The 23,694-nt window shown below is 43.9% G+C and overlaps 1 protein-coding gene across 2 annotated transcripts; it reads left to right on the plus strand.

The window, feature by feature from the left end:
* The first annotated feature begins 706 nt into the window (after nucleotides 1-706).
* On the plus strand, nucleotides 707-23,486 carry hlcs (holocarboxylase synthetase (biotin-(proprionyl-CoA-carboxylase (ATP-hydrolysing)) ligase)). 2 transcript variants are annotated; one of them, XM_037467499.2, is made up of 11 exons: nucleotides 707-1,095; nucleotides 1,604-1,744; nucleotides 3,225-3,387; nucleotides 3,874-4,859; nucleotides 5,280-5,459; nucleotides 10,260-10,540; nucleotides 21,062-21,129; nucleotides 21,258-21,418; nucleotides 21,566-21,680; nucleotides 21,768-21,981; nucleotides 22,539-23,485. In XM_037467499.2, the coding sequence occupies exons 1-11, from the start codon at nucleotides 844-846 to the stop codon at nucleotides 22,708-22,710; spliced, it is 2,733 nt and encodes a 910-aa protein (XP_037323396.2). In that variant the 5' UTR covers nucleotides 707-843; the 3' UTR covers nucleotides 22,711-23,485. The 2 variants fall into 2 exon arrangements, with proteins under 2 accessions (XP_037323396.2, XP_037323395.2); XM_037467498.2 differs by lacking the exon at nucleotides 1,604-1,744 and having other exon boundaries at nucleotides 736-1,095; nucleotides 22,539-23,486.
* The last annotated feature ends 208 nt before the right edge of the window (nucleotides 23,487-23,694 follow it).

Below are 23,694 nucleotides of genomic sequence, written 5' to 3' on the forward strand. Positions count from 1 at the left end.
ATGAAATTTGCATTAGTAGCTTTCCTTAAGATATTTCTCGTTATATCTAAGTAATTTAAGCAAGTTAGTAAAACTGCTAAAAAGTTGCTAGCTAACATTAGCTAACGTCAACAAATGTTTTTTATGAAACCTTCTCAAAAGACCACACCGGTAAAATAAATAACTCCTGAGAGAATTCAACGTGTGTAACGCTAGTTATCGCACGTTAGATAGATACCTGATAATTAATATTGAGTAATAGTCAGACTTACGTACAGGTAACCGATACGTAGTTTTTAGCACCGGCTCAGCTCGGGTTTAACGGCCATCGGTGTGTCACGTGTCACTCATACTTCTCAGCCAATCAAAGAGTTATCTGATGTACGCATTCATCCCATACATGAGGCCAGTGGCCATTGGAGAGTTAAAGGAGCAAACTCAAACCCAGCAGGTATTTTATTTCCTACCATGGAACAAAAACAGGATTATAAAAAAACAACATATTCATGTTTTTTTGATACTTAGGACACGGTGTAAACATTAGTTTTCTATAGTTTGTATTGTATAGGGCTATTTTTGTTGAAAATAGGGATGAAATTCCTTCCCTTCTTGTTTTTTAATATAACTGTAATGCGGGTGTGACGCCATACTGCTTGAAAATAACCTTAACTAAAGAGCACTGACGCAAAGCACAACACAGGTGGCGGTAATGCGCCGTTAGGCTCGTTTCTCTACCCAGCGTCAGTAGAAAGACGAAGAGTCGCAGCAGCTAGCTGGACTTCACAGGCAGCGGTATGTTGTGACCGCTCCATACACGGAGAGAAGAACAGTCACGATGTCTCCCTTTCGGTCTGGTCGGTTAAGATGTTAATAACGTTGTGCTACGTCTATATGTGGGTGCGCTTTCACAAGTGCTACTCGGTTTTGATACGAAACAGCTTGTCCCGACTGAGCAGCGGCAGCTTCAGCTTCAGCTTCGGGGTCTGCTCCAGCTCGGCCACCGCTTCACGGACCGGGCGCCACACAGCGGCGCTCCGGCAGCCCGGTGTGCTTCCGGCCGAGGACAACGTCTTCCTCCAGCTGGGGGACAGGGCCGTCTATGTCACGGAGCCTCAGGTTGGATTCTCTCGCTGGCTTTACATTGGCATGATGTCACAGCACGGTCTCTGTGGACCGGATAGTGTCTGGGCCTGTCACTGTTCCCCTTAAGCTCCAGAGCTACCCACAAGCAGACGGTGGGGAGAGAAGCTAGCCTACAAAGTCCCACTTACCCCAGGACCCGTGCTTGTAGTAGTTCTATAATCTTCTATAATTCTATAATACACGAGTCATGCATTCTGAAACCTTACTGAAGTCAAAGCTTCAACAGCTGCGAAGAAGTAATGTACTAATGAAGGGGTTATTGAAAACAATAATCTTGGACTTTTTATTACCTATTTGAGACTTCACTGCTTTGAGGTCCTAGTCGATATGAGCCTGGATGTCACGGTGTCACTGTCAACACGGCTATTGTCATTCTTTGCCTTGTTTGGTCAAATCGTTTCGCCTTCCCCGTCACTACATACTAATCCCCGTGTAACAGCCCTTTGGTGTGTGGAGTTATTCTTCTCTGTGCTGTCTCCAGGCGTGCGACGACCTCAGCAAGTGGACCGTGCTGTTGGGGTCCTCCTTGGTTTGCGGTCCGCGAATAGAGAGCATTTCATTCATCATAGAAGCTGCGGGGCACAGAGTCGGCTACCATTCTTCTCACACGTCCAATAAGAAAGTAGGCACCACGCATTGTACCCTCAGGAACACCGAGTGCATCTGATTCATTCTGGCCCACCACCGAACTTTATTACACCCCAATCACATGAGCCTTTAGTTTGTGTATATTCTTTCAATTTGTTCATGTTTTCATCATCACTGTTTTCTAAATACAAGCTTGTATGAATACCTTTTTCTTTTAAAAACAATGTTTAGAAGAAAAGGTATATGTACCTTGGCTCTTGTCATACTACCACACAGTAATACCATGTGTATTACCTGTTTAGGCTATGATACATTGTATATCATTCGTACATTTACATCCTGGGAGTTTACTTTAGAAAATGAGGTTGAGACTAGCTTTTTAAAATGCTTTACAGCCCCCCCCGGTGGCCAAACAATTCCAAAGCTTTTGTTTACAATATTTCAGAATTAATTAATACATACTGCAAAAGCTTTGTAAATCTAGTCATTTAAAAATCATAGTGCACTGCCACCTATTGTCGATTATGTCATCAGACTCTGCAAAACGGTAGAATTTTCACGCATAAACAGGACCTACATATTTGGCGACAGTTGGGTGATGCATGCAAGAGTCTACCAGTGCTCCGTTAACTGCCCACATGGTGGTGTTGGCATGTATACGTTGAACATGTGCAAAGGGAAGAGCTGTGTGCCAGCGAGGAATTTATAAGAGGAGGACCTCTGACTGGACTGGTGTTGCTCTGTCTAACTGGAGAGAAAAAAAGTATCCAAGTCTTATCCTCCATATTATCTCCATGCATCCCCTGCCTGCTTTTCAAATCAGCATGATCAAGTGGTGTTTTTTTTCTCGGTTTCATAAAGTCAAGAGGTATTTTCTTTTTTAGCATGTTGGATTTTTATTTTCTTTTTCAATAATCACTAACCCCATGCTTAATTGTGAGCATCTCCCTGATCTACAGGGATCTCGTTCTCTTCTTTTGATGCGGTCTCTCTCCCTTCCCCTTTTTGGTTCTCCTTTTTTTCCTACATCGTCCTGCAAACATCATCCATGTGCACTCTAGGCATTGACTGAGTGTGTTTCTGCCCTGCCATGTTTTTCCTTTGTATACCTATTTCCTTTTGCAGGCTGTAACTGGTAGCTACCAGCTCTATAAATCTTAGTGCATTTTATTCATCTCACAGCAGGCTTCCTGATTATATTTTCCAATTTATTTTATACTTGCACTGTGCATTCATTCTAGCATCACATGTTTAAACTTTTTTCTCCTTTCTGTATTCTCTATTTTTTATTTTCTAATCCTCCAAACCGCTACTGGGAGATAATTAATGGTTAGCCACTGAGGTACGACTTCTCTGAATTTGGAGCTACAAGAAAGGAGGAAACTTTTAAATCTATTTCACATCTGTAGTTCATTTCAATGCCATAATTCTTTGACCGTGTGTGCAGAAGACATGATGAACTCTTGTGGGTCCACCCTGCGTGTCAGCTAACCAGTGTTCTGTGCTGTATGCAGGTGCTGAAGTGGTCTGACCACTGCCTCCCTCTGGCCCGTAGTCCCGGCCAGCCCTTCAGGGCCGTGGCTCAGGCCAGCGTGGACAACTTCAGTCTTCTGGGCGTGGCTTTTATCGAAGACCGCCTTCAGCTGGACAATGGACTCGCGCCTTCAAAGATAATCCGTAAGTGGCCTCCAGTTAAACGTCATTTTCATATCTATGCTTCAGAACACCTCCCTGATGTGGCAATATAGCTCTCTCAATACTCGTGTTGTATGATGTTGTATAATGTTAAATCACATAACATTGTAACGTACACACCGTTTTAGAATTTTAAATAATTAAATAACATTTAAGAGCAGCACATACATAAATATTTTTTGTAATATTTGCAATAGAGCACTTTTATGTGAAACATTAAACTATTGCATTTGCCAAATCATTTTATGAATGGAATTTATAAGGAAAAGGATAATTTCCTGCATTGTAATTATAAAAAAATACACTTCACTATTTACTCCCACCAGCTGCTCAGCACCAAACTACAACCCAACACATTTAGCTGGTAAACATATATATATATCTATACACACAGTGTGTGTGTGTGTAGATATATAGACACACCAGATTGCACTAATGTTTTCCTACATTGCTACGACTTTCCCGCAGCTGTCCTCCTCCAAGATTCCACCCTCAGGGAGCTGCTGGAGAATCAGGGCCCCAACGCTGAGACACCACCTTGTCTCTGCGCCACTGAGCCTTTGCACCGTCACCCGACGTGCTGTAAAGGCAGCCTCCTCCTCACCCCGCAGGTCAGGAGGAGGCTGGAGGAGCGGCGGGGGTCAGAGCCGCTCTGTGGCATCAAAGGCCCGGGACGCGATTGTGACTCGGAGGACCGCTCCTTGGTGCACCATCACCACATGGAGGGCCACAGACACCTCCATCTGTCCAGCTGCCACGAGTGCTTGGAATTGGAGAACAGCACCATCCTCTCGGTGAAGTACGCCTCGGCTGAGAACATCCCGGACCTTCCCAATGATGACTCGGCAGGACTGGACAGCGGAGACGAGACTGTGGACGATGCTGAGCACGGGGCCAATGGGTTGTCTGGGCAGGGCGATGGACTGGACTTTACTAGCAAGCCACCCAATGTTCTTCTTTACACGGGCGACTGCCAGCAGCGTTTTCAGTCAGTCCGGCAGATTCTGTCAGAGTGCATAAACATGGAAGACAACATAATATATCCCCTCCAGTCAAAGCAGGCTCTCAGCGAACCTTGGCTGGACAACGCCAAGCTCCTCGTCCTGGCAGAAGAGGAGCCCCTGTCCCCACAGCTGCAGACCCGTTTTCTCACCTACCTGAGCCAGGGTGGCAAGGTGCTGGGGCTCGCCTCCACCCTGTGCCCGGCGGGCCTCTGCCTGGAGGCCAGGGAGGAGCAGCGTGGTCGGGTCGGCAGGCTGAGCTTCACCAGAGAGGACAGCACAGAGCTGGAGCTGGGCGTGCTGTCGAGCGGGAAGGTCTACGTCAGGGACACGCAGGGAGGAGGGGAAGTGGAGCTCTGGGGGGAGCTGAAAGGGGACGCTATGCATCAGAGGGACATGGTTGTAGTCAGGGTGACCCACGGAGAGGACGGTGGGGAGGCTGTCCTCTGTCAGGTAAGGACACGTGACATCAATCATGCCACGTTTAAAGGGCCAAACCTGGTTTAAAATGTCTTCTCTCTTCACAGTCTTATAATTATTTGTCCCATTCTTATTTAAATGTTCAGGTTTCATTGACACTTTCAGAGAGGTAATTGGTGGTTGTAGTTTGTTGTGGGGATGCACAGGACTTCATGGACAGAGACAAACATAAGCATTATTAGCAGAACCTCCTAGAGGACGCTGCCTCATTTCCTCCAACCAGCGGTTCTGGTTCCTTCCATTTGTGACATCAGCTTTTCTTTAAGAAAGACTGGTCAGCATTATATTTTTAATTATATCTTTAATATGAGGAATAACACTATATTGTGAGGACATGTCTCAACCGTAAGTCTCAAAGTTTCTCAAACCTTCTCCGTGTTCCCCTGTCTGCAGGCCCACCTGGAAATTGCTCCCGACCCAAAGAATTTGACGGCCAAAGGTTTCAATGAACTGAAAGTGAGCAACGTGCTGCGTTACGAGGTCTTGACGGAGATCCTCTCCTCTCTGGGCGTAAGCTGCAAGCTGAACCAGACTCCAGACCCAAGTCCAGTCCACCTACTGGCCACCTCTCAGGTGAGACCCCCGCTGCCTGTTATTCTCTGCGACGTTGGGCACCAAGACAAATGTAGGAAATGTGAGTTTTCTGTGTCGTTGGTCTATCAGTGTTTTCAAGAAATGTAAAAACACACATACATTGTTGTGTATTCATCCATATTAATTATTATGCACCATCCATTCATTCTTCCATTCGTCCAGCATGAGCGCGTGCACACACACACACACACACACACACACACACACACACACACACACACACACACACTAAGCGAGCACCAGATTCTGTTGCTTAATCTTATGAGCGGCAGCACAGATAGCCGACATCCACTGCATGTGGAAACAATTTGGCCTCTTTAATGTATGCAAATGTATGATCATATATGCAGCTGGCCCACAGCAGGTGTGTGTACAGAGGGCCAGTACAAACAGCCGGGCAGTAATCAGTCTTTGGTCAGCCATCACATCTCAGTGCGGGTACCATACGGTTAGATTTTAGGAAAAACATTCCCCTCTACAAGTCTGCTTGATCGTGAAGATATGTTTTCATTATTAAAAGCTCAAAGAAAATATTTGGAATGATAAAATAATCTAATCAATTCAATTTTGAGTCATGAAGTGGGGTTTTATGAGATAATTATTCAGTCAGTGATAGTCATTATCTGTGCTATTTTTTTAGCTTGGTTAGTTTTGCATTCAACAAAGTTACACAATAAGGACAAACATCTGATTGAGGCAGCAGTACACAAGCAACTCTCTTGATTGATTTCTTTCAATTGAGTTTGGTGGCTTTAAACAGAGCATATATTTATATAACATTCTCATTTCCCCATCAGAAAGCCATGTCTGACTGCAAAAGATTTGAATATATCATACAGTGATATAGATTTCTTAAATCTGTCCATACCAGGACATAAAAAACGTCCAAACTATCCTTTTAAAATATCCACTCAAAGAAACCGTGCTTCCCCTCCCCGCCGCACAGACAACCATTAAAGTGTGAGAAACGGTCTCCCCTTCCTCACCTGAAAAAGACTACAAACTCTTCCCAGACATCCTTCTTAAAAGTGAAGGGCCAATTCATTCTAACCTGAAAACTGTAAGAATGCTACTTTGTCATAACATTACTCCTTGAACTTTGACCCTCATGGGCATACCTACGTTATGCAAAGGATTGTGGGCTGGAATAGTGGGAGAAAGCATGCATGCTTACAATAAGTAAAATTGCCTCAATAGCATTAAATAACACTCGGCATATTACATATTAGAATAGTGTGGGTGTTGAAATGCACTGTTTTGATAATGCATGTTCTCAAGAAGAACCACCAGGGGGGGTCGGAGCTCCTGGGAGTCTGAGAAACAGAGAACCTCAGTGATTCAAAACCTTTACTTCCACTCGTGGGATATCGATGAAGCCAGGTGTCCCACTTGGTCTCTCCCTCTAAAAAGTATTGTTCCATTATTATTGGGAGTAGTTGTTTTGCTGTTGTAGTCATTACTGTATATTTGGATTGCTCAGTGACCTTTAACCGTGCTGGCCCTTGCACTCCCCCCACAGTCCCAACACGAAGCAGGCTTATGGAAATCGGGGGCTGCCGAATGGTTTCCAGATTGTTTTGGAGAGCTGTGAACCTAAACATATCTGTAGAGCGGCCTCTCTGCTCCGGTGCTCTCTGCCTGGATCGCTTCCAGTCGTTTCTATTCAGTCCGAAAGTTGTTTTTGTCCCTTCAGAGTATTGATATGACTGCTGGAGGGTCCCATCAGTGCTTGTTTGCAGGCTTAGCTGGCCACTGTCAGAAGGGCTGGAAGCTCTTGCCTTGAATCAGTATCATTTCACCAGATATACAGGGCCTTGCAAAAGTATTCAACCACCTTTTCCCCTTTTGTGCTGTTACTACAGGTTTTTTCCCCATTTGATCAACACAACATGCATAGCACTTTGAAGGTGCCAATACCTTTTTTATTGTAACATAAACAATAATGAAAAAGCGGTAACATCTGTTGGATGCATAAGTATTCACCCCCTGGGTCAATACTTGACAGAACCCCCTTCCGCTGCAATCACAGAGATGGAAATGTTTGTCCATTCCTCTTAACAAAAAAGCTAAAGTTCCATCAGATTGGATGCAGACAGTTTGTGAACAGCACGAATTTCAAATCTTGCCATAGATTGTCATTTGGACTGAGGTGTGGGCTTTGACCGGGACATTTGAAAACCTCAACATGCTTTGATCAGGACTGCGGCTGTTCCTTTAGGGTCATTGTCCTGCTGGACGATGACCTTCGGTCTCTCAGTCTTTTGCATCCTTTGCATCCTCCTTCCTTCGGCTTTCTTCTTGCGACTCTTCCATAAAGGCCAGATACACAAAGTACACAGATAATTGTTATTCTCCCACCTCAGCTGTGGACCGATCAGGCTCCTCCAGTTACCAGCGGGCTCTTGGTTGCGTCTCTGATCAAGTTTCTACTTGTCCGCCATGTCAGTTTGGGTGGGTTTTAGCCTTCTCTTTGTAAGTTTGAGCTTGTGTCATATTCTTTCCATTTCTTGATGATGGCTTTTATGGAGCTCCGTGAAATGTTCAAAGCCTTGGATATTATTTCATAGCCTAACCCTGTTTCTTACTTAAGTACAACTTCATGCCGAGCTGTTTGGTGAGCTCCTTGGTCTTCATGATGCTCTTTGTTCAGTAATGCTCTCTAACAAACTCTGAGGCCTTCCCTGAACAGGTGTATTCATACTGAGATTAAATTGCAGACACGTGGACCCTATTTAGTAATTATGTAACTTGCAAATGTGACTTGTGAAGGCAATTGGTCGATTTTAAAGATTTATTACATATTACATTTATTTTTTACATTAATTATTACAACTAACTTGTAAATAATTTTGAAATCCATGTAAACTTTTCGGCACAGTATATTTTTATATATATATATATATAAACACAGACACTTGCCGTAGTCGGTGTAGTAGCAAGACTCTCTGCAGGTGATGAAAAGGCTTTCCAGCACACACTAATTCATTCAGTGTGGCAGGGATCACTGACTTCTGCTCAGTGGGTGTTCCTCCTCTGCGACATGAGGTGGAAAAGCACCATTTTGCTTCGCCTTGGAACCGAGGTGGGCTCATGAGTTAAATAGAATCAGGAAAGGTATAGATTTTCATTTTCATATAATAGGATTCATTCAGGGGCACAGAGGCCCATTGTGTGTCAATGATGCTATTTTCTTTATTCCTAGTTACCAAGTTGTGTGTAAAAGCAAGATGACATTTTCCATGTCATGTTTCTAGAAACTGCGGCTTCACGGGACCTTTTGTTTAACTAAATGTGTGTTTGAATAGTATTTTTGTTTTCCTAAAATAATTGTTTACACACCTAGAAGTTGTCTGTAATAAATTGTTGACGTGATGGTTTTCCTTCTCTGGTTTGTTTATCCATGAGAAGCCATCCGGCTTAAGGCTGTTTCTCTGTCCTTGCTTCCCTTCTCTACTCGTTTAAGTCCTTCGTGAAAACGGGACATCCTTCAACACAACCGCTCTCTGTTGATTTCCGGGTCAAGTGATCGAGGAGTCGAGGAGGGATATTGGGATGAACCTTAAGTCCAGTTTCAACAGTTTGTGTCATGTTTAAGACCTACGGACGTGTCGCACTAGGACCAATGTCATGCTCAGCCATTGGCCTGGTACATTTTGTTATTCCACAGTGAGGTTTTAAATCCATCTGTCAGCATCATACAAATCACATCATGTTATGTCTTGTGAGGAGGACTTCATGTTGATGTCAGGTCAAATTAAATCAAATCAACTTTTCTAAAGTCCAATCGAGTAAGACGGCTGAAGGAACGATATTTGGCTCCTTCTCTAGACTAGAGTAAACATAAAAAATAGTCATATTTAGTGTGCGTAAGTACACAGGAGAGAAGGCTGATTTATTGGAAGTGACTGGGACAGGGCAGACTGGGACTGCTGCCTAATTACACTGTGTCATTGATTAGCCATACACGCTGATTAACTCAATCAGCACATTTATTTCAAACGGGTAATCAATCAATTCAACATATTTTGGCCAGCTGACCCTAGATATGAAATGTTTATAAAACTGGGGGACTGTGCCTGATATGAAATCCCACCCCATTTAAATATGTATACACTCGCACTGGCTTCAGAAGGTTTCTCATTTCTTTGGGGAGTTTCTTCCTGTGCAGATGCGAGGTTCTAGGACGGGATGTCGCATGTGTACGGACCCTAGAGCCCTCTGAGGAAAATTTGTATTTTGCAATTTTGGGCTATACAAAATAAAATGAATTGATCAGCAGTGTGTAAATGTATCCTTGAAACAACATCATCATCAACAACTACATTAACCATCAAGAGAAGGATAATTTGTCTCTAAATAAAAATGAACCTCTATATACCTTTTCAAAGGTGCTCTGATGTTCTTGAGAGACAGAACTTTTGGCTTGGTTTTTATTTCCAATGTTTCTACATGTATTCTGTGTGTGTTCATGCATAGCTTGATATAGCTTATTTCTCGGTGTCATACAGCTTCATGTTGGCCAAAAAACATTCAAAACACGCAAGGATTCCACTGACGGACACTCACTGGACAATAAAAAACAGCAACTGAGTCATTTTAATACTATCTGAACTTTGTAGTCACATAAAAATATGAAATAAACACTGTATATTGTTTTGCACAAGCATTTCCAACCTTGTCTAAGAGCCTTTCAGATAGTTTATTCAATATGCTGAAGAATATGTATTTCATGTAAAAGAGATATCTCACGGTGTCATTGTCCTTCTCTGCTCTTCTCAGGAGGCCCGGACCACCTTTGTGGATTGGCTGCGGACACATGCCGATCAAAATGGCCTCCTCACGTTGCCCAAGGCCTCGCTCTCGTTGGTGTCCACTTCGCGGCTCCAGGACGGCCCTTCGCTCCCCGAGGGCTCCGTGGCCCTGGTCACTGACTCTTTAGGCTCCCAGAGCTGGCCTCAGTTCAGCATGGAGACCTACAGGGAGCACCTGAAGACCAGCCTACTGGGGCACACCGTGCTGTATGCCGAGGTCACTACGTCCACCATGGACCTACTGCAAGGGTAACACACGCTCCTCTGGGCCTGCTCAATGTATGGGACATGCAGTGTGCACGGGATAACCAGCTGTGGCCTCACGCGGCGCCTCTCATCACTCTGAAGCAACAGTTCACTGCAGCTAGTCAAATAAACTAGGCAAGTTCTGTCTTGCAATTGTTACACTCGATTGTTCAGACCCCGTCAAAGGACCATCATTCATTCGTTTTCTCATGCGACACTCGCACATAGAGTAGTTACGGGGGTTCTTTCGGATCGGTGCGGGGTTTGCTTCTATGGTTTGAGAATATAGACTCAGCCCGCAGGTGGATGCTGGGTGGAGGCGGGTCTTTGGATCAGCTCCATAAACACAGTAGTGGCAGCTTTCAGGAGAACTGTGTGGCTGCAGGAATGTAACCAGAGAGCGAGAAGAACACCGCCATGATTAAAAGGATGCTTGAATGAGGCGACAATGAGAAAAAACAAGTGTGTGTGTGCGTGTGTGTGTGTGTGTGTGTGTGTGTGTGTGTGTGTGTGTGTGTGTGTGTGTGTGTGTGTGTGTGTGTGTGTGTGTGTGTGTGTGTGTGTGTGTGTGTGTGTGTGTGTGTGTGTGTGTGTGTGTGTGTGTGTGTGTGACGCTAGACGGGCTGGAACTAATTTAATGCCCAAGTGACCTCACTGCGGCGAAGGCTAGTTGTACCTAATAGACTTCTTTTGTCCACATCCACACGTGAGCAAAAGTGGCTGTTGAGTGGGTCGGTGAGGTGGCAGATGGGAGCAATTAAAACTGTCATAAAGTTTGAAAAATGGACGGCGGAGCAGCAGTGAGCTGATTGGAACAGACAGTGTTGTCATTAAGGTTACACAGAAACTAATGCAGGGTGAGCGAGCGGGCCATTCAGCCCCAGACCTGATTTCCCCACTAACGTCTGCGTTTCCAGATGCCTCTCCAACCCCCCCCCCCACCCCCCCTTCACACTCGCGCTGCACCCTTGATTAATGTTATTATGAAAGAATGTCTGTTTTATTTCTCCAAGCTTTGGTGTTTATTAAACTAAAATTCAGTGTGATACTGAATCCGTTCAGAGTGGATCGCCCTGGTAGAACTGACAGCTGTAAGCGTTTTGCAGAGGGACGCTAGCGGGAGCTAACGGGCGGTTTTTGCTTCTCTCTGTTGGACAATCCTCACGGTTTGACAGGTTGGAATGTCCTCTTTTCAAGTCTGAGTCACTTCAATCCATTCGGGCTGTGAGAACAGAAAATACAGACCCCTGCATCCAATTTTGGCTGTTATTTTATTTATCTTCCTAATTTTCTTAAGTGAATTTTCTTTCCAACTGATTTTAATTCAAATTAGGTCATTCAGAGAAAAACATACTTTTAGTCAAATTTAGGAACTCCAAGCGTCATATATAAAACAGACATAACAGAGAATGCCTCATTTTTAACAGTGTCCTCATTGTCCACACAGATCTTGGGTGCAGAGTTTTTATCTATCTAGCTTTTATCTTGGCTCTGTATCAGCAGGCATCACACTGCGTGGCTGCAGGAAGGTGGCTGGACCACGCAGAGCTCCGTCAGGGCTCAGCAGCACCTTGAGTTAGAAAAGCCCAGTGGTGTCACAGAGAAGCTTCGATGAGCTGCTCAGGTGCTTCGTTTGTGGTGTTTGGGTAACAGCTGGGAAGAGACGACCTATTAATGTCACTATTCCCTCACTTTCAGTTTGAGACACTATAAGCCTCTGCAATATTTTTGTCAGAAATACATTTCTTTAAAAATAATGGATGCATTTGATTTAGTTTAAAACATAGGTTAGATTCAAAGCAAAAATACAGCACAAATTAGATATCAGTGCACACTTTAAATCCAAAGGGAAATAATTTAAATTAAAGTAATTTTTTAGTCACAGGTGTTTCTCTCACTTTTGAGTAAATGTTAAGTCATTAAGATATTCTTTGTTAATATAAAGGAAAATAAAGTGAAATATAGCCTCCATCTATAGGCTTTTAACCACAATTTATGCGTATAAATTATAATAAAATATCAAATATTATGTCCAAGGAAGCTGTGACTAACTAGATTAATCTCTCTATCTTGCTGAACAATATAATGTAATACATATATAAGTAATAATACATTTATAAAATGTATGATAAATGTTTATTTCATCAGTTCAGATTGACTTTTTGTGGATGGAACCAATCATCCCTTCAGCCTTATAAATCAGAAATGCTAGAATAAAATACAATAAAGTTATATTATGTAAGTCTGAATAATTAAAAAATAGATATGTAACAAACAGCTCATTTGTGGACTATTAAATCCTGTAAATTGTTGAGTCAGTGGTTACAAAGGTTCACTTTTCTCTAAAGAATATCAGCATTCTTGTATTAAAAGCATACGTATTCATATGCTCTGAGTTAGTTAGTTAAGAGCTGTTTTTGTTGTTGTTGTTGACGTGCGCATGCTAGTATATCAACTTTTTTCCCCCCAAAACAAATCCCGAGGACCTTAAAAGAATGGTATCTCATTAGAGAAAATAGGGATATATTGTTAATCAAATAAGCAAACAAAGGAGGAATTCCAGAGGAGTTGGTTATTAAAGTCCTTTGAGAGGACAATGACTGCGGCTCTCCTTATATCTGCAGCACACATAAAGGATTGAGAGGGCCTAATGGCCACAGAGGGAGTCGGCTTGAAGGCGAAGGGCCTGCAGGTCCGGGCTGATTGCAGAGGTTGGAGGCCGGGCCTCAATAGCTGGCAGGCCTGTGTTTATCTAGGGTGTTAGCGCTTTGTTTGGCGGGCGGCGGCTAATAATAGCCGGTACCAAGACACAGTACAGGGCTCTCACAAGGTCACACCCTACTGCAATCTCAATGCTCTCAGCCGCCATTGGACACACCGAGATGTTTTCAGGCAAACAACAACAACAACAACAACCAAAAGAACGTCACGTTGTGGTGCCATGGGGAGTGGGTCGGACTATTTCTTGGCACTGAGCAGCAATACGATCCTGGTCAGTTCTCTGTTTGCAGGCTATTAAAATGTTTAAAGTTTGACTTGTCAAACTGTTCCTTAAAATTAGTTTTGGGCTGTCCTGTAGTACAAAGTAAACGTATCATTTATTTCTTTACATGGTCAATGCACTACGTACTAAAAGAGCTAGGTATTGAACTGCCGATCTTACCATTAGTGGATGACCATTTCTACTCCAAAAACTGCTTGCTCTGATTTCATATTTATTCAATATGTGATTTCTGATTTCTATCACAAATCTGACACACTTTTATTTATGTAAAGTACACACAACCAGAAAACATTTAAAAATCGAAACCTTTTGGCTTCTTTTATTCAAATTAAACAAATAGAAACATTTCTCTACACAATGAATATAGAGTACACAATACAAATAATATACAATACACAGACCTATACATACTGGTGTTCATAAGAACAGACGTAGGTCCCCCAAGGTGCATCCACCTGCCTATTTCCTTTTCACTCTTAATTGATTGATTTGTTTGAATAAATTGACAGCAATTTCTTTAAAATAAAATGTATAATGTTTTCCACATCCAATGATGATGAATCCTCCTTTAGAAGAGCTGGAACCAGAGAAAAGCACTTTCACCCCAACGATTAATCGTTGATCACAGTGGCTGGTGGTTCATAATGGATTTATAAACTAATCGCTTGAGCCCTGTTGAGTGTGAGTTTCTACAACAATCTGTTGGTGTTTGGTTAAGGACGGTTAACGGCGTGTGAGTGTTTATCTGAGAAGAGACTACAGGCGTTTTCCTGACACCACTTGGCTGCCCCAGAGAGCATAATGATTCTCTTCCTGCTCGGCTGAACTTGATCCCCACGCCTGCAGCAAAACACTTCCTACTTGTTGACTTTTTTTCTTGCCAGAGCTTCAGGCTCAGACATGAAAACCCAAGGGTCCACTTTTACCTTTGTATTCTTTCCTCCCCCACCACCCCTTTAATTTCACCGGCACAATAGGTGCAGGATTCTTTTTTTCCCATGCTACTTCTGCTCTGTACACTCTGTTAAGAAAACTACCTTCCGAGTCACAACGGAGCGTCCCGTGAGTAGATTGGGGTGAGCGCCTCGTAGCCCCATTCACGCTCTGGAAAAACAAGCACTCTGATTCTTCTACTTAAAGCTGTTCCAGTTGTCGGACAAAAAGACCCAAGCAATCCAATATCCAAACTGACACTGTATGGAATTAAGAGTCCTGTTTCCTGTGAACACCACCCCCCTGAGAACACTCAGGGGGGTGGTGTTTGGAGCAGAGAAAATGGATTCCTCATAACTGCAGCAAAAGGTTCCACCATAAAAATCAAATTGGCCCAATTGACCTTGCATGCTCCACCTGCAATTATATGAGATTGTAAGCAGATGCCTAAACGGCCCTGCTTCTTCTGGGGAACATGTGTGCAGCACGTGACCTTTGTGGAAGGTATGTTGTCCTTTGGAGTACTCCAGCCCTTTGGCAAGGTTACATCCAAAGACCGCATATAGTGTGAGTAGTGAGCACGCCCATCTGATTGGTTTACCATATCCATATTACTATAGTTCTATGCCAATTCACTTCACATCACTTTGGCTGACAGCAAACTGTCCCTTCACCCGCTGCCTTTCCTCCCGTTCAGCACAACGTGGATGATTTTATCAGTCATATTTAACAAAGCATTTGCCAAGTGCAATCCCAACATCTAGAATGATAATAAAACACAAAGGATAACGACGGATGGGGCAGAAATGTGTCGTGATCGTGAATCTCCACCAGGTGAGAACAGTAAATCATAAAGGAAAATGAAAATTAGATTTCTTCTTTTTTTTGTTGCTAACAATTAAGATAATCAGAAAAAAAGAAATATGGTTTGGCCTTGAATCTAAACCAAGTGGAAATGTTTTGTTAATAGAGATGCAATATTGTAGATATATTCCTATGTTGATTTGTGTAGTACTGACATGGGCCCACTTAGTGTTTAAAGGAGCGCTCTAGTTGTCATGATGACAATGTCGGACATCCATAAATGTCTCCTGATGTTATTGATCAAAAACCAGATGATATTTAATTTGAAGTGTTTTGCTTGTTTTGCCTGTGCATACATACCCAGCAGCCAGTGGACGAGTTGGCAACAATCATCCACACAATAAATCATTTCATCGGAGACCACTGCCCCGCTGGCTGCTGGGACAAAGCCCAAAAGTAGCCCTCATTTTCAAGTCGTGCGGCGGTCTAATGGACGATGATGCGTATTGCGCCGGGAACTCTGAGCGAGGCCGAGTAGCATCCAGGATGACCAAGGTCACCCATCGGCGCCACAGCTGCCCTGCGCTAATGGAGCAGCCCTCTCTCATTGATCACTTCCAATGGTGCTATTTGGAAATGATAATTTCTGCTGTCCCTCGGTAAACAGGATTAGCTCAATTAATCACATTTACAGATTAGTTTGTCCTCCCTTATTGATCCTCCCCCTTTCGATGCCGCTGGATGATCAATGCAAACGCGCTTATGCACGGCAAATCCTGTTTCAAAATGAGCATCGACGGCAGAAATAATCTTTTAATCTGAGATATTTTAATCTGGGAAGTGAGAGGGGTTTTTTTCTCCTTTTTTTGTGGAATTGGTTAACGTGATAAATGGCTTTCTGAAAAATGATATCCTAACCCACCACATCCAATGCACCCATTTGATGAGTTTGATTATATATAATGGGGCGTTTGTAATGGAGTAGTGTGATGCGCTGGGTGCCGCAAGGTTGGCGGTTCGAATCCCGACTGCCCCATGTGCCTTGTTGAAGTGTCCCTGAGCAAGACTCCTGACCCCTAATTGCTCCCCAGGCAAAATGTAACGAAAGGGTCATAATGCAATGCCGCTAAATGACATGTTTTGTCATTTTGTAATGGATGGGCATCTTAACTGTTGGAAGACATTTATTTCTGGAGCGTTGAGCAACTGTCTTCTGTTTGTTTGTCTGTGTGTCTGGATCACGCTGACGTGGCTTGCAAACCCAGGTCCTCCTCTTCCTCCTCCTCCTCCTCTCTTCGCTCACAGATGACTCGGCTGGTGGCCGTTTATCCCCCTGACCCATTGCGTCTCGCAGCGTGACCCCTGTGGCTTAGCCGCCCCCTTAAAACAAAGAGTCCTGAGCGGGGATTTGGAGACAGTGCCTCCCACTCTCTCTCTGTCAAACACGCTACTTTGTATGTCTTTGTTCTTGGTCTTGTCAGGATGGGTTGAGGACAACGGTCACAGGGTGATCTGAGGAGCTGAAATGGATCTAAACACCACAGATCTCTCTCTCCGGGTGGCTTTTGATCACCTTCTCTCGCTCTCTCAAATAACCTGCCTGTTTCTTTTCTTTTTCCACCCGATTGAACACAGTGAGCTTCAACTAGAGCTTAGAATCATCATTATGATTGTCATTGCTTTAGCAAAAGTCCTTTGGTTTCACATCTCAAATTGTTTTTTTCTTCTTTTCTGTCATTATGAGGTGAAAGGGACTGTTAGTTGAACAAAACAGGACATTTTAACATTTCTTCACAAAAAACAACACGTTTGTTAGAGCCTTGACTTACTTACGTATTTTCTTTCAAGTTATCACCCATCTATATGCATTGGATATATTGCAAATTTACTACTTAAACTTTGAGAAGAAATGGACATTTTTGGGAATCTCAATTAGATGATATCATGATTTTGATTCCTGACTACACAATCTAACTCCACTTCTTATTTGCACAGAGAACTGTTCAGGTAGCAGCACTCTTGGCCCGTAAATAACAAACACATTTGGCAGCACTAACGTTAAATGTTATCTAACCCTAATGCGACCCCTTCAAGAGAGCTAGCAGGTTGTTTGAAAAGTTACAAACTTCACCCTATGTTTTAGACAGCTCTTGTTCTAATTGATATACTCAACTGTGGCGGCAGTCAGAGCCTGTAGGATGAGGCCAGTGCTTCGGTCCTTCACATATCTGTGGCACTCATGGGTTGCTACTGTAGATTTTTTTTTGTGGGCTATATTTCAGCGGTGTATTAATCCACATTTAGTGCTTGACTGTGGCGGTGTTTGCATTAATGAAGAACAATAACCTCCAATCAACATGAAGCATTGATGACTGCTTTGTCAGGATGGCTCTATTCCTCCGGCCCACATCCACAGTATTTCTCTCATCGCCACTTTTGCTTTGCTTTAGGGACGTGGATGAGGATGGTTGTAATACATTTTAGGCTTTTCTCCGAGCTCGTGGTGGCCTCAGTGGAGGTGCTTTCTAAATGAGATTAGCTTCCTAGAGGAATGTGATTACCCCCCTGCGTTCCTGCCAGGAGCTGGAGTACGCAGGAACACATGAAGACACAGCCCTGCTCCTCCTCCTCTATTGACAACTACCCATTGAGTGAGTAAGAGCATTAGGTGTTAAGGCACAGGATTCGCCACTGATCTCATAATTGAGTTCCGAGATTAATTTGTGCTTCTTTGCATGTTAGGATGAACCGAGAGCGGGGATTTTCATCTTTGAATGAGGCACTTTCTAAAGTACAGGCTTGGGGATTTGGTCCTCTGAACCGCCGCTGTGGATTCTGGGTACATTAGTCTGAGCACAAACCCCTAAATAATACACATAGGACTCGCATTTAAAACCAGTGATTTACTATAGCTAATACACGTGGAAATAGAATCTCAATCAACAAGATCCTGATTTCAAGCTATTAAGATTAAAATGGTCATACTGATATGTGCAATAGGTCAAATTTGAAGCAGGACGCAGGATATTTTGGGTAATGTTTTCTTTCCCTTTTCCCTTTGATGCTTCATTCAAACTAAAGCTGAAGAGAAGTAAGACTCATCCTAAGACCCCCCGTGTCCCCTCGGTCAGCAGTGGTCTCACAGGTCTTCTATAAGAAGCTCATTTTTATGAAGCTTCGAGGACTCCCTAGAGCCAGCTGGAACCTTGGTCCAGTTCTCCAAGTGGTGCTGATTGTCGGCAGAGACCTGTCAGTCACGGACCTGGCCCATTCGCCGGTGGTCCTGCCAAACAGCAGCATCCCCCCCAGGTCCAGCCTCAGCGGGGACGAGGCACCTCCTAACCAGCCTCACTCTCTGCAGGGTCATGCTCCAGCTAACACGGCACACATTAAGATCCCCCACCTCTCCTCCCTCTGGTGTGTGTGTGTTCACCCGCTCACAGGGAATTATTTCATGTGCTAGTATAAAGATTTGTTCTCCATCATAATTGAATCACTTAAGGTGGAACAAATAGATTACAGCCATTTCTTTCCCGTTTTCTGCATATGTAATGGCTATTGTGATTATTCCGTTGTGAGGATTCTGAAGACGATGGGTTCCTGACAGCATGAACCAAAGGTCCTGTTTTTGAAATGATCCTTTGACGTCTTTCATTAGTGAACACATGTTGGCAGTTACTTGGCTGCAGAAGCGCCACACAGACGTCCACTGTGTTCAGCTTCAGCCAAGTGAACAAATTCCTGAAGCTGTGAGCTTTTTCAGATGCCCCGCATGTTTTCATTGGCCCCTGAGCTATGCCTGTCTGGCTGACATATTTGCATATATTAATGCAATTGCAAATAGTGTTGTTACGAATTAACAAGTGCACAGGTAGACTTATAGGACGCGTTGTGGCGCTATGTAGATGGAATGGGATTGTGATCACACTGGCTGTGAGAAGAGCTTTTCCTAATGGACTTCAGCAGTGTATCTTCATCACATCTTGTGGTGGTCTTCCAGCGTTTGTTGAGCTGTAGGGAGCATGACAGTCCTCTGGGTCTGACTTGAGCCTCTTGATTCGTCTAAATGGATGGTCTTTGATTGCAGCCTTTGGCATGTTTTTTCTTTAAGCAACCAATGAACTGATATTAATAATGAATTTACCATATTTGCTATGCGGAGGAGTGACGTAGGGGCTCTGTAAATTGCTCTGGGAGCCGCAGAGACCTGTCAATCAGACTAAATCAGCAAGGTCTCGAAGTTTATGATCTTTTTTAAAAAGGTATGTACTTAACACAAGTGTGATGGCGTTTAACTTTTTTATCACAGAAATGAAATATGTTCTTAAATACCACAGTAGATTCATTCTGAAGCGTGTACGTAAAGAGACGGTCGCCATCAGTTGTCTCAATGAGAAAACTCAACGTCCTCTGGCTTGATGGTGGTGAGGGGAAGTCATGTGACCTTGATGTAGCTCCTTTCATTTGTAAAATTAGCTTTTTACTGCTGATTACACTCGCACTTCAAAGTGGTGTTCTTCATGATGACTGTCGAATAAAACCGTAGTAGTGTCATAAACAATCATTCTCTGCAGTAATTCAATGATCCAGTGGAAACATTTCATTGGCTTTTAGTCGTGGTACTCACTTCCTGGTTGACATACAAAAAGAGCGTGATCCTCGCAGCACTGAAACAGACAAACTCTTCATAATCATAATGATAAACTCCTCACTAATTCAGTCTGCTGCATAAAGTTATCAACATTCCTTTGGCCCAGGAGCTAAATTGAGCCTTCCATCCATCCATCCATCTCTTTGATGAACACCTCCTAGAGAAGTCTGTTAAAAGGCTCTATCTGGCCAGAGTCGGGGGTGCCCACACACTTAAGCTGATTTACCGATGACCAACTTTGCATCACAAAGGCAGAAAGGCCCTGCTCTCTTGCTTTGGCAGCCTCACAATCTTTGTTCGCCAGCCAATCGAGGGCATTTTTTTTGCAGGGCGCTGGATCAGCTTTAATTGCATTTTGGAGATGAGAGAATGTGCAAACATTTTCCCTTTGGGTTTTCTGGTAGGAAGGCAGCCCACGGCTCTCAGATGAGCATTGATGAAATGCAGACACACTGTGCTAATAACTACAACCTCGCTGGACGAACTGCACTTCGAGCTATGACTTGCATTAACATGAACTTTTTTCAATGGAATTCCACGAGTTGTCAATACAGCAAAAATGAAAGTGCTAAGCTCTTTCTGCATGCTGTGTGTTCTATTTAGTTCTAGATAAAATTCCCCAAAGAAGCAACACTCGGTTTGATGGTTGATCGGTCTTTTGAGCGCTTTGAAAAAAGTTGATGTTGTTATTATGTCGGCCTTATTGCCCATAGATTCTCACTACAGGAAGACACTCCTGTTTCAGTTTGTAGCAGATCGGCCAGACAGCATTTGGCTGTGCAGCACCATGTTTCACAAAGACAACCAATCATCATGTCATTAGAAACGTTAAAACCCTGAAAGCAACATCAATCAATAAACGACTTCCCGAGGCGATCCACAGGATTGTAATGAGTACAACTCCAGATCTCTGGAATGACAGCTCAACATCCCCGCTATTGAAGTCAAACACTGACCACAAAATATAGTACTTATGATTTGATAATCATGATTATGTTATTGTCATTATTCTGGAAAACAACATTCTGCCCTGACTTAAATTGTGCAATAGAAATAAACTTCGGTCCCTGGCGAGGCGGGTCTCAGAGTAATGTGCTTTGAAGGTTTTAACATTCTTGTCCCCCCCATTCAGTCTGACTCTTCACTTGCCAAAGGACGTGGGTCTGATCGCTGTCTCTGCTCGACAAAGCCAGGGCAGAGGTGGGTATCCAGCACACTGCACACCTCCCACATGCGACAACAAGCCATGCCTCCATCAAATGAAATCGTTTGCGGTGCCTTTGGGGTTTTTGGTTGTGTTGATCATGTCTCTCCTGTGTTTGCTGCAGGTCGGGGCGGGAATGCATGGCTCAGCCCTCTGGGCTGCGCTATGTTCACTCTGACGCTCCAGGTGGAGCTGAGCTCAAGGCTCGGGCAGAGGATCCCCTTCTTACAGCATCTGGCCGCTCTGGCGGCGGTGGAGGCAGTCCGCACTCTTCCTGGATACCAGGTACCCGCGTCCTCCCTTCACCGGCTCCCTGAGCGAGACATCTTCTCCAATATTTCATCCAAACATCATTCACCTGTCACCACAATGTAGCATGAAGTGAGTATTGGGTGCTCCATGACAATGTCTTATGTTGTTTCGACCTGTCAGGACATAGACTTGAGGGTGAAGTGGCCCAATGACATCTACTACGGTAACCTGATGAAGCTCGGGGGAGTACTGGTGACTTCCACTGTTATAGGATCGACCTTTCACCTGCTCATAGGTAACAACCTCCTCCTCCTCCTCATCATTCGTCACCAGTCGTGATCATACAGTCACAGTAACGCGTGGAACATGATGTGCCGCACAGGCTGTGGGTTCAACGTGACAAACAGCAACCCCACGGTGTGCATCAATGACCTGATCCAGCAGCACAACACGCGCAATAACTGCAGCCTGCAGCCGCTCCGCTGCGACCAGCTCATCGCCCGCACGCTCTGCTGCCTGGAGGCCCTCATCGCCAGCTTCCAGCGGGGGGGCCCGGATGCCGTCCTGCCCACCTACTACAAGAGATGGCTTCACAGGTCAAAGCGGGTTTTACGATACTTTTGAAAACAGAAACGTTGGTTTAGCTGGTAAATGCACGTTGGGTGGATGTCAATATCCTCAACTCCCATTCAAAGTCTGTGCCCGACCATGTGCAAACAAACCTGAGGCCGGGACGGGGACTGAAGGAAACATTTTATTTCAAATATAATGTTTGGCATTTCCAAATACACTTGTTTAAATAAAGAGTTGGATGTGCCCAAATACAAACAGATCGGACTAGAAAGGTGCACTTAGAAGGGTGCAGAGCTCTGACTACTGCTAAATAAAGACAAACCAAAACTGGCAAATCAGCTGTGTATAGTTCTTCAAAGGACAGGAAATGGATGAGTCAAGGCAGTGGAACATATGAAAAACGTGTGGAGGGTAGCAGGCCAAACACGGCATCAGAGTGGGGCTTGTGTTACAAATATTGACGCGTTCATCTTCACCGGGTCCAACAAGGTCGAACAGACGGCGCATGTCGGGCCGCTGGGTTTTGTGGTTTCTCCGAAGCGGAGGCGTGACGCCGGCTCTCTTGTGTTCTAACCCTTAGCGGGACTCGTGTCCGTCTCTGGAGCGAGGACGGGCTGGAGGCCGAGGTGGTGGGCCTGGACCACAACGGCTTCCTCCAGGTGCACAACAAGGAGCAGGGCGTGGTCTCCGTGGAACCCGACGGCAACTCCTTCGACATGCTGAAGAACCTGGTGGTCATCAAGCAGCGTTAGGACCATCAGCCTGAAGCACCAGCCTGATATTTAATCTGACTGCATACATGCGTCTGTGTTGTATTGACTAATGCATTACTGTGTTCCTGGGTATTGGATAGCTTTGTGTGCTAACCTGACATCCATTGGAGCCAGTTGGGGCAAGACAAACTGTGGCTGAGCCTGGGTTTAAGGCTGCTAGTGACATGTGGTCCGCGATAGGCGCCTCACATTCATGTTAGTATGACCTGCTGATTGGGGACCACCGATTCAAACGAGTATCAACACAATATAACTTGTATGACTTTCTGTGAGCAATAAATCCTTTAACCCTCATCTGAACAGCTAACCAGCTTTTGTTCTTGCTAATGTCTGCAAAATAAAGATTTCCACAGAAATACTTTGCTGGTGTCCTTTAACTAACAAGCTTCTGCTGAACTACAAAGTTTATTAAACCTCTTTAGTATCTTACTAAATTAATTTGAAAATTATTTAAGATAGTAGCTTTTAGATTTTAACAAGAAGTTATGTTAAATATTCTGTCCTTTTTACTTTAAGAAAAAATGAAGGAGCATATTTGAATTATGTCTTTATAAACCACCTGACTGTTTTAGACACTGGATGATGTAAACTACAGCATATATTAGCATAAACACATAATACATGTAATATAATCAAATGTTCATTCACAACTGAACGCTATTCTCTTTGTAACATTTGTGGCAAAGTTGTATTGGATTACTGGTGTACTGAATAAAGTAATTACCCCCCGCTGTAATTAAAAGTTGACATACTTTTATTTCTGCTATTCTAGTCCTATTTCAATTATTCTATTTTTTAGTAGCTGTTGTACTAATGTTGTTGGACATCTCTGTGAGCTCGGCCCAGGTCGAGGCAGTGGGCCGTTCATCCAGAGCCCAAATCTGCCCACAATGTCACATGACAATAGAAGCGGGTTAGATAAACGGCTTAAAGGTAATTCCTTTCTGTAACATTGACACTTTA

This window comes from Pungitius pungitius, chromosome 16 (genome assembly GCF_949316345.1).
Source record: "Pungitius pungitius chromosome 16, fPunPun2.1, whole genome shotgun sequence".
Classification (NCBI taxonomy): Eukaryota; Metazoa; Chordata; class Actinopteri; order Perciformes; family Gasterosteidae; genus Pungitius; species Pungitius pungitius.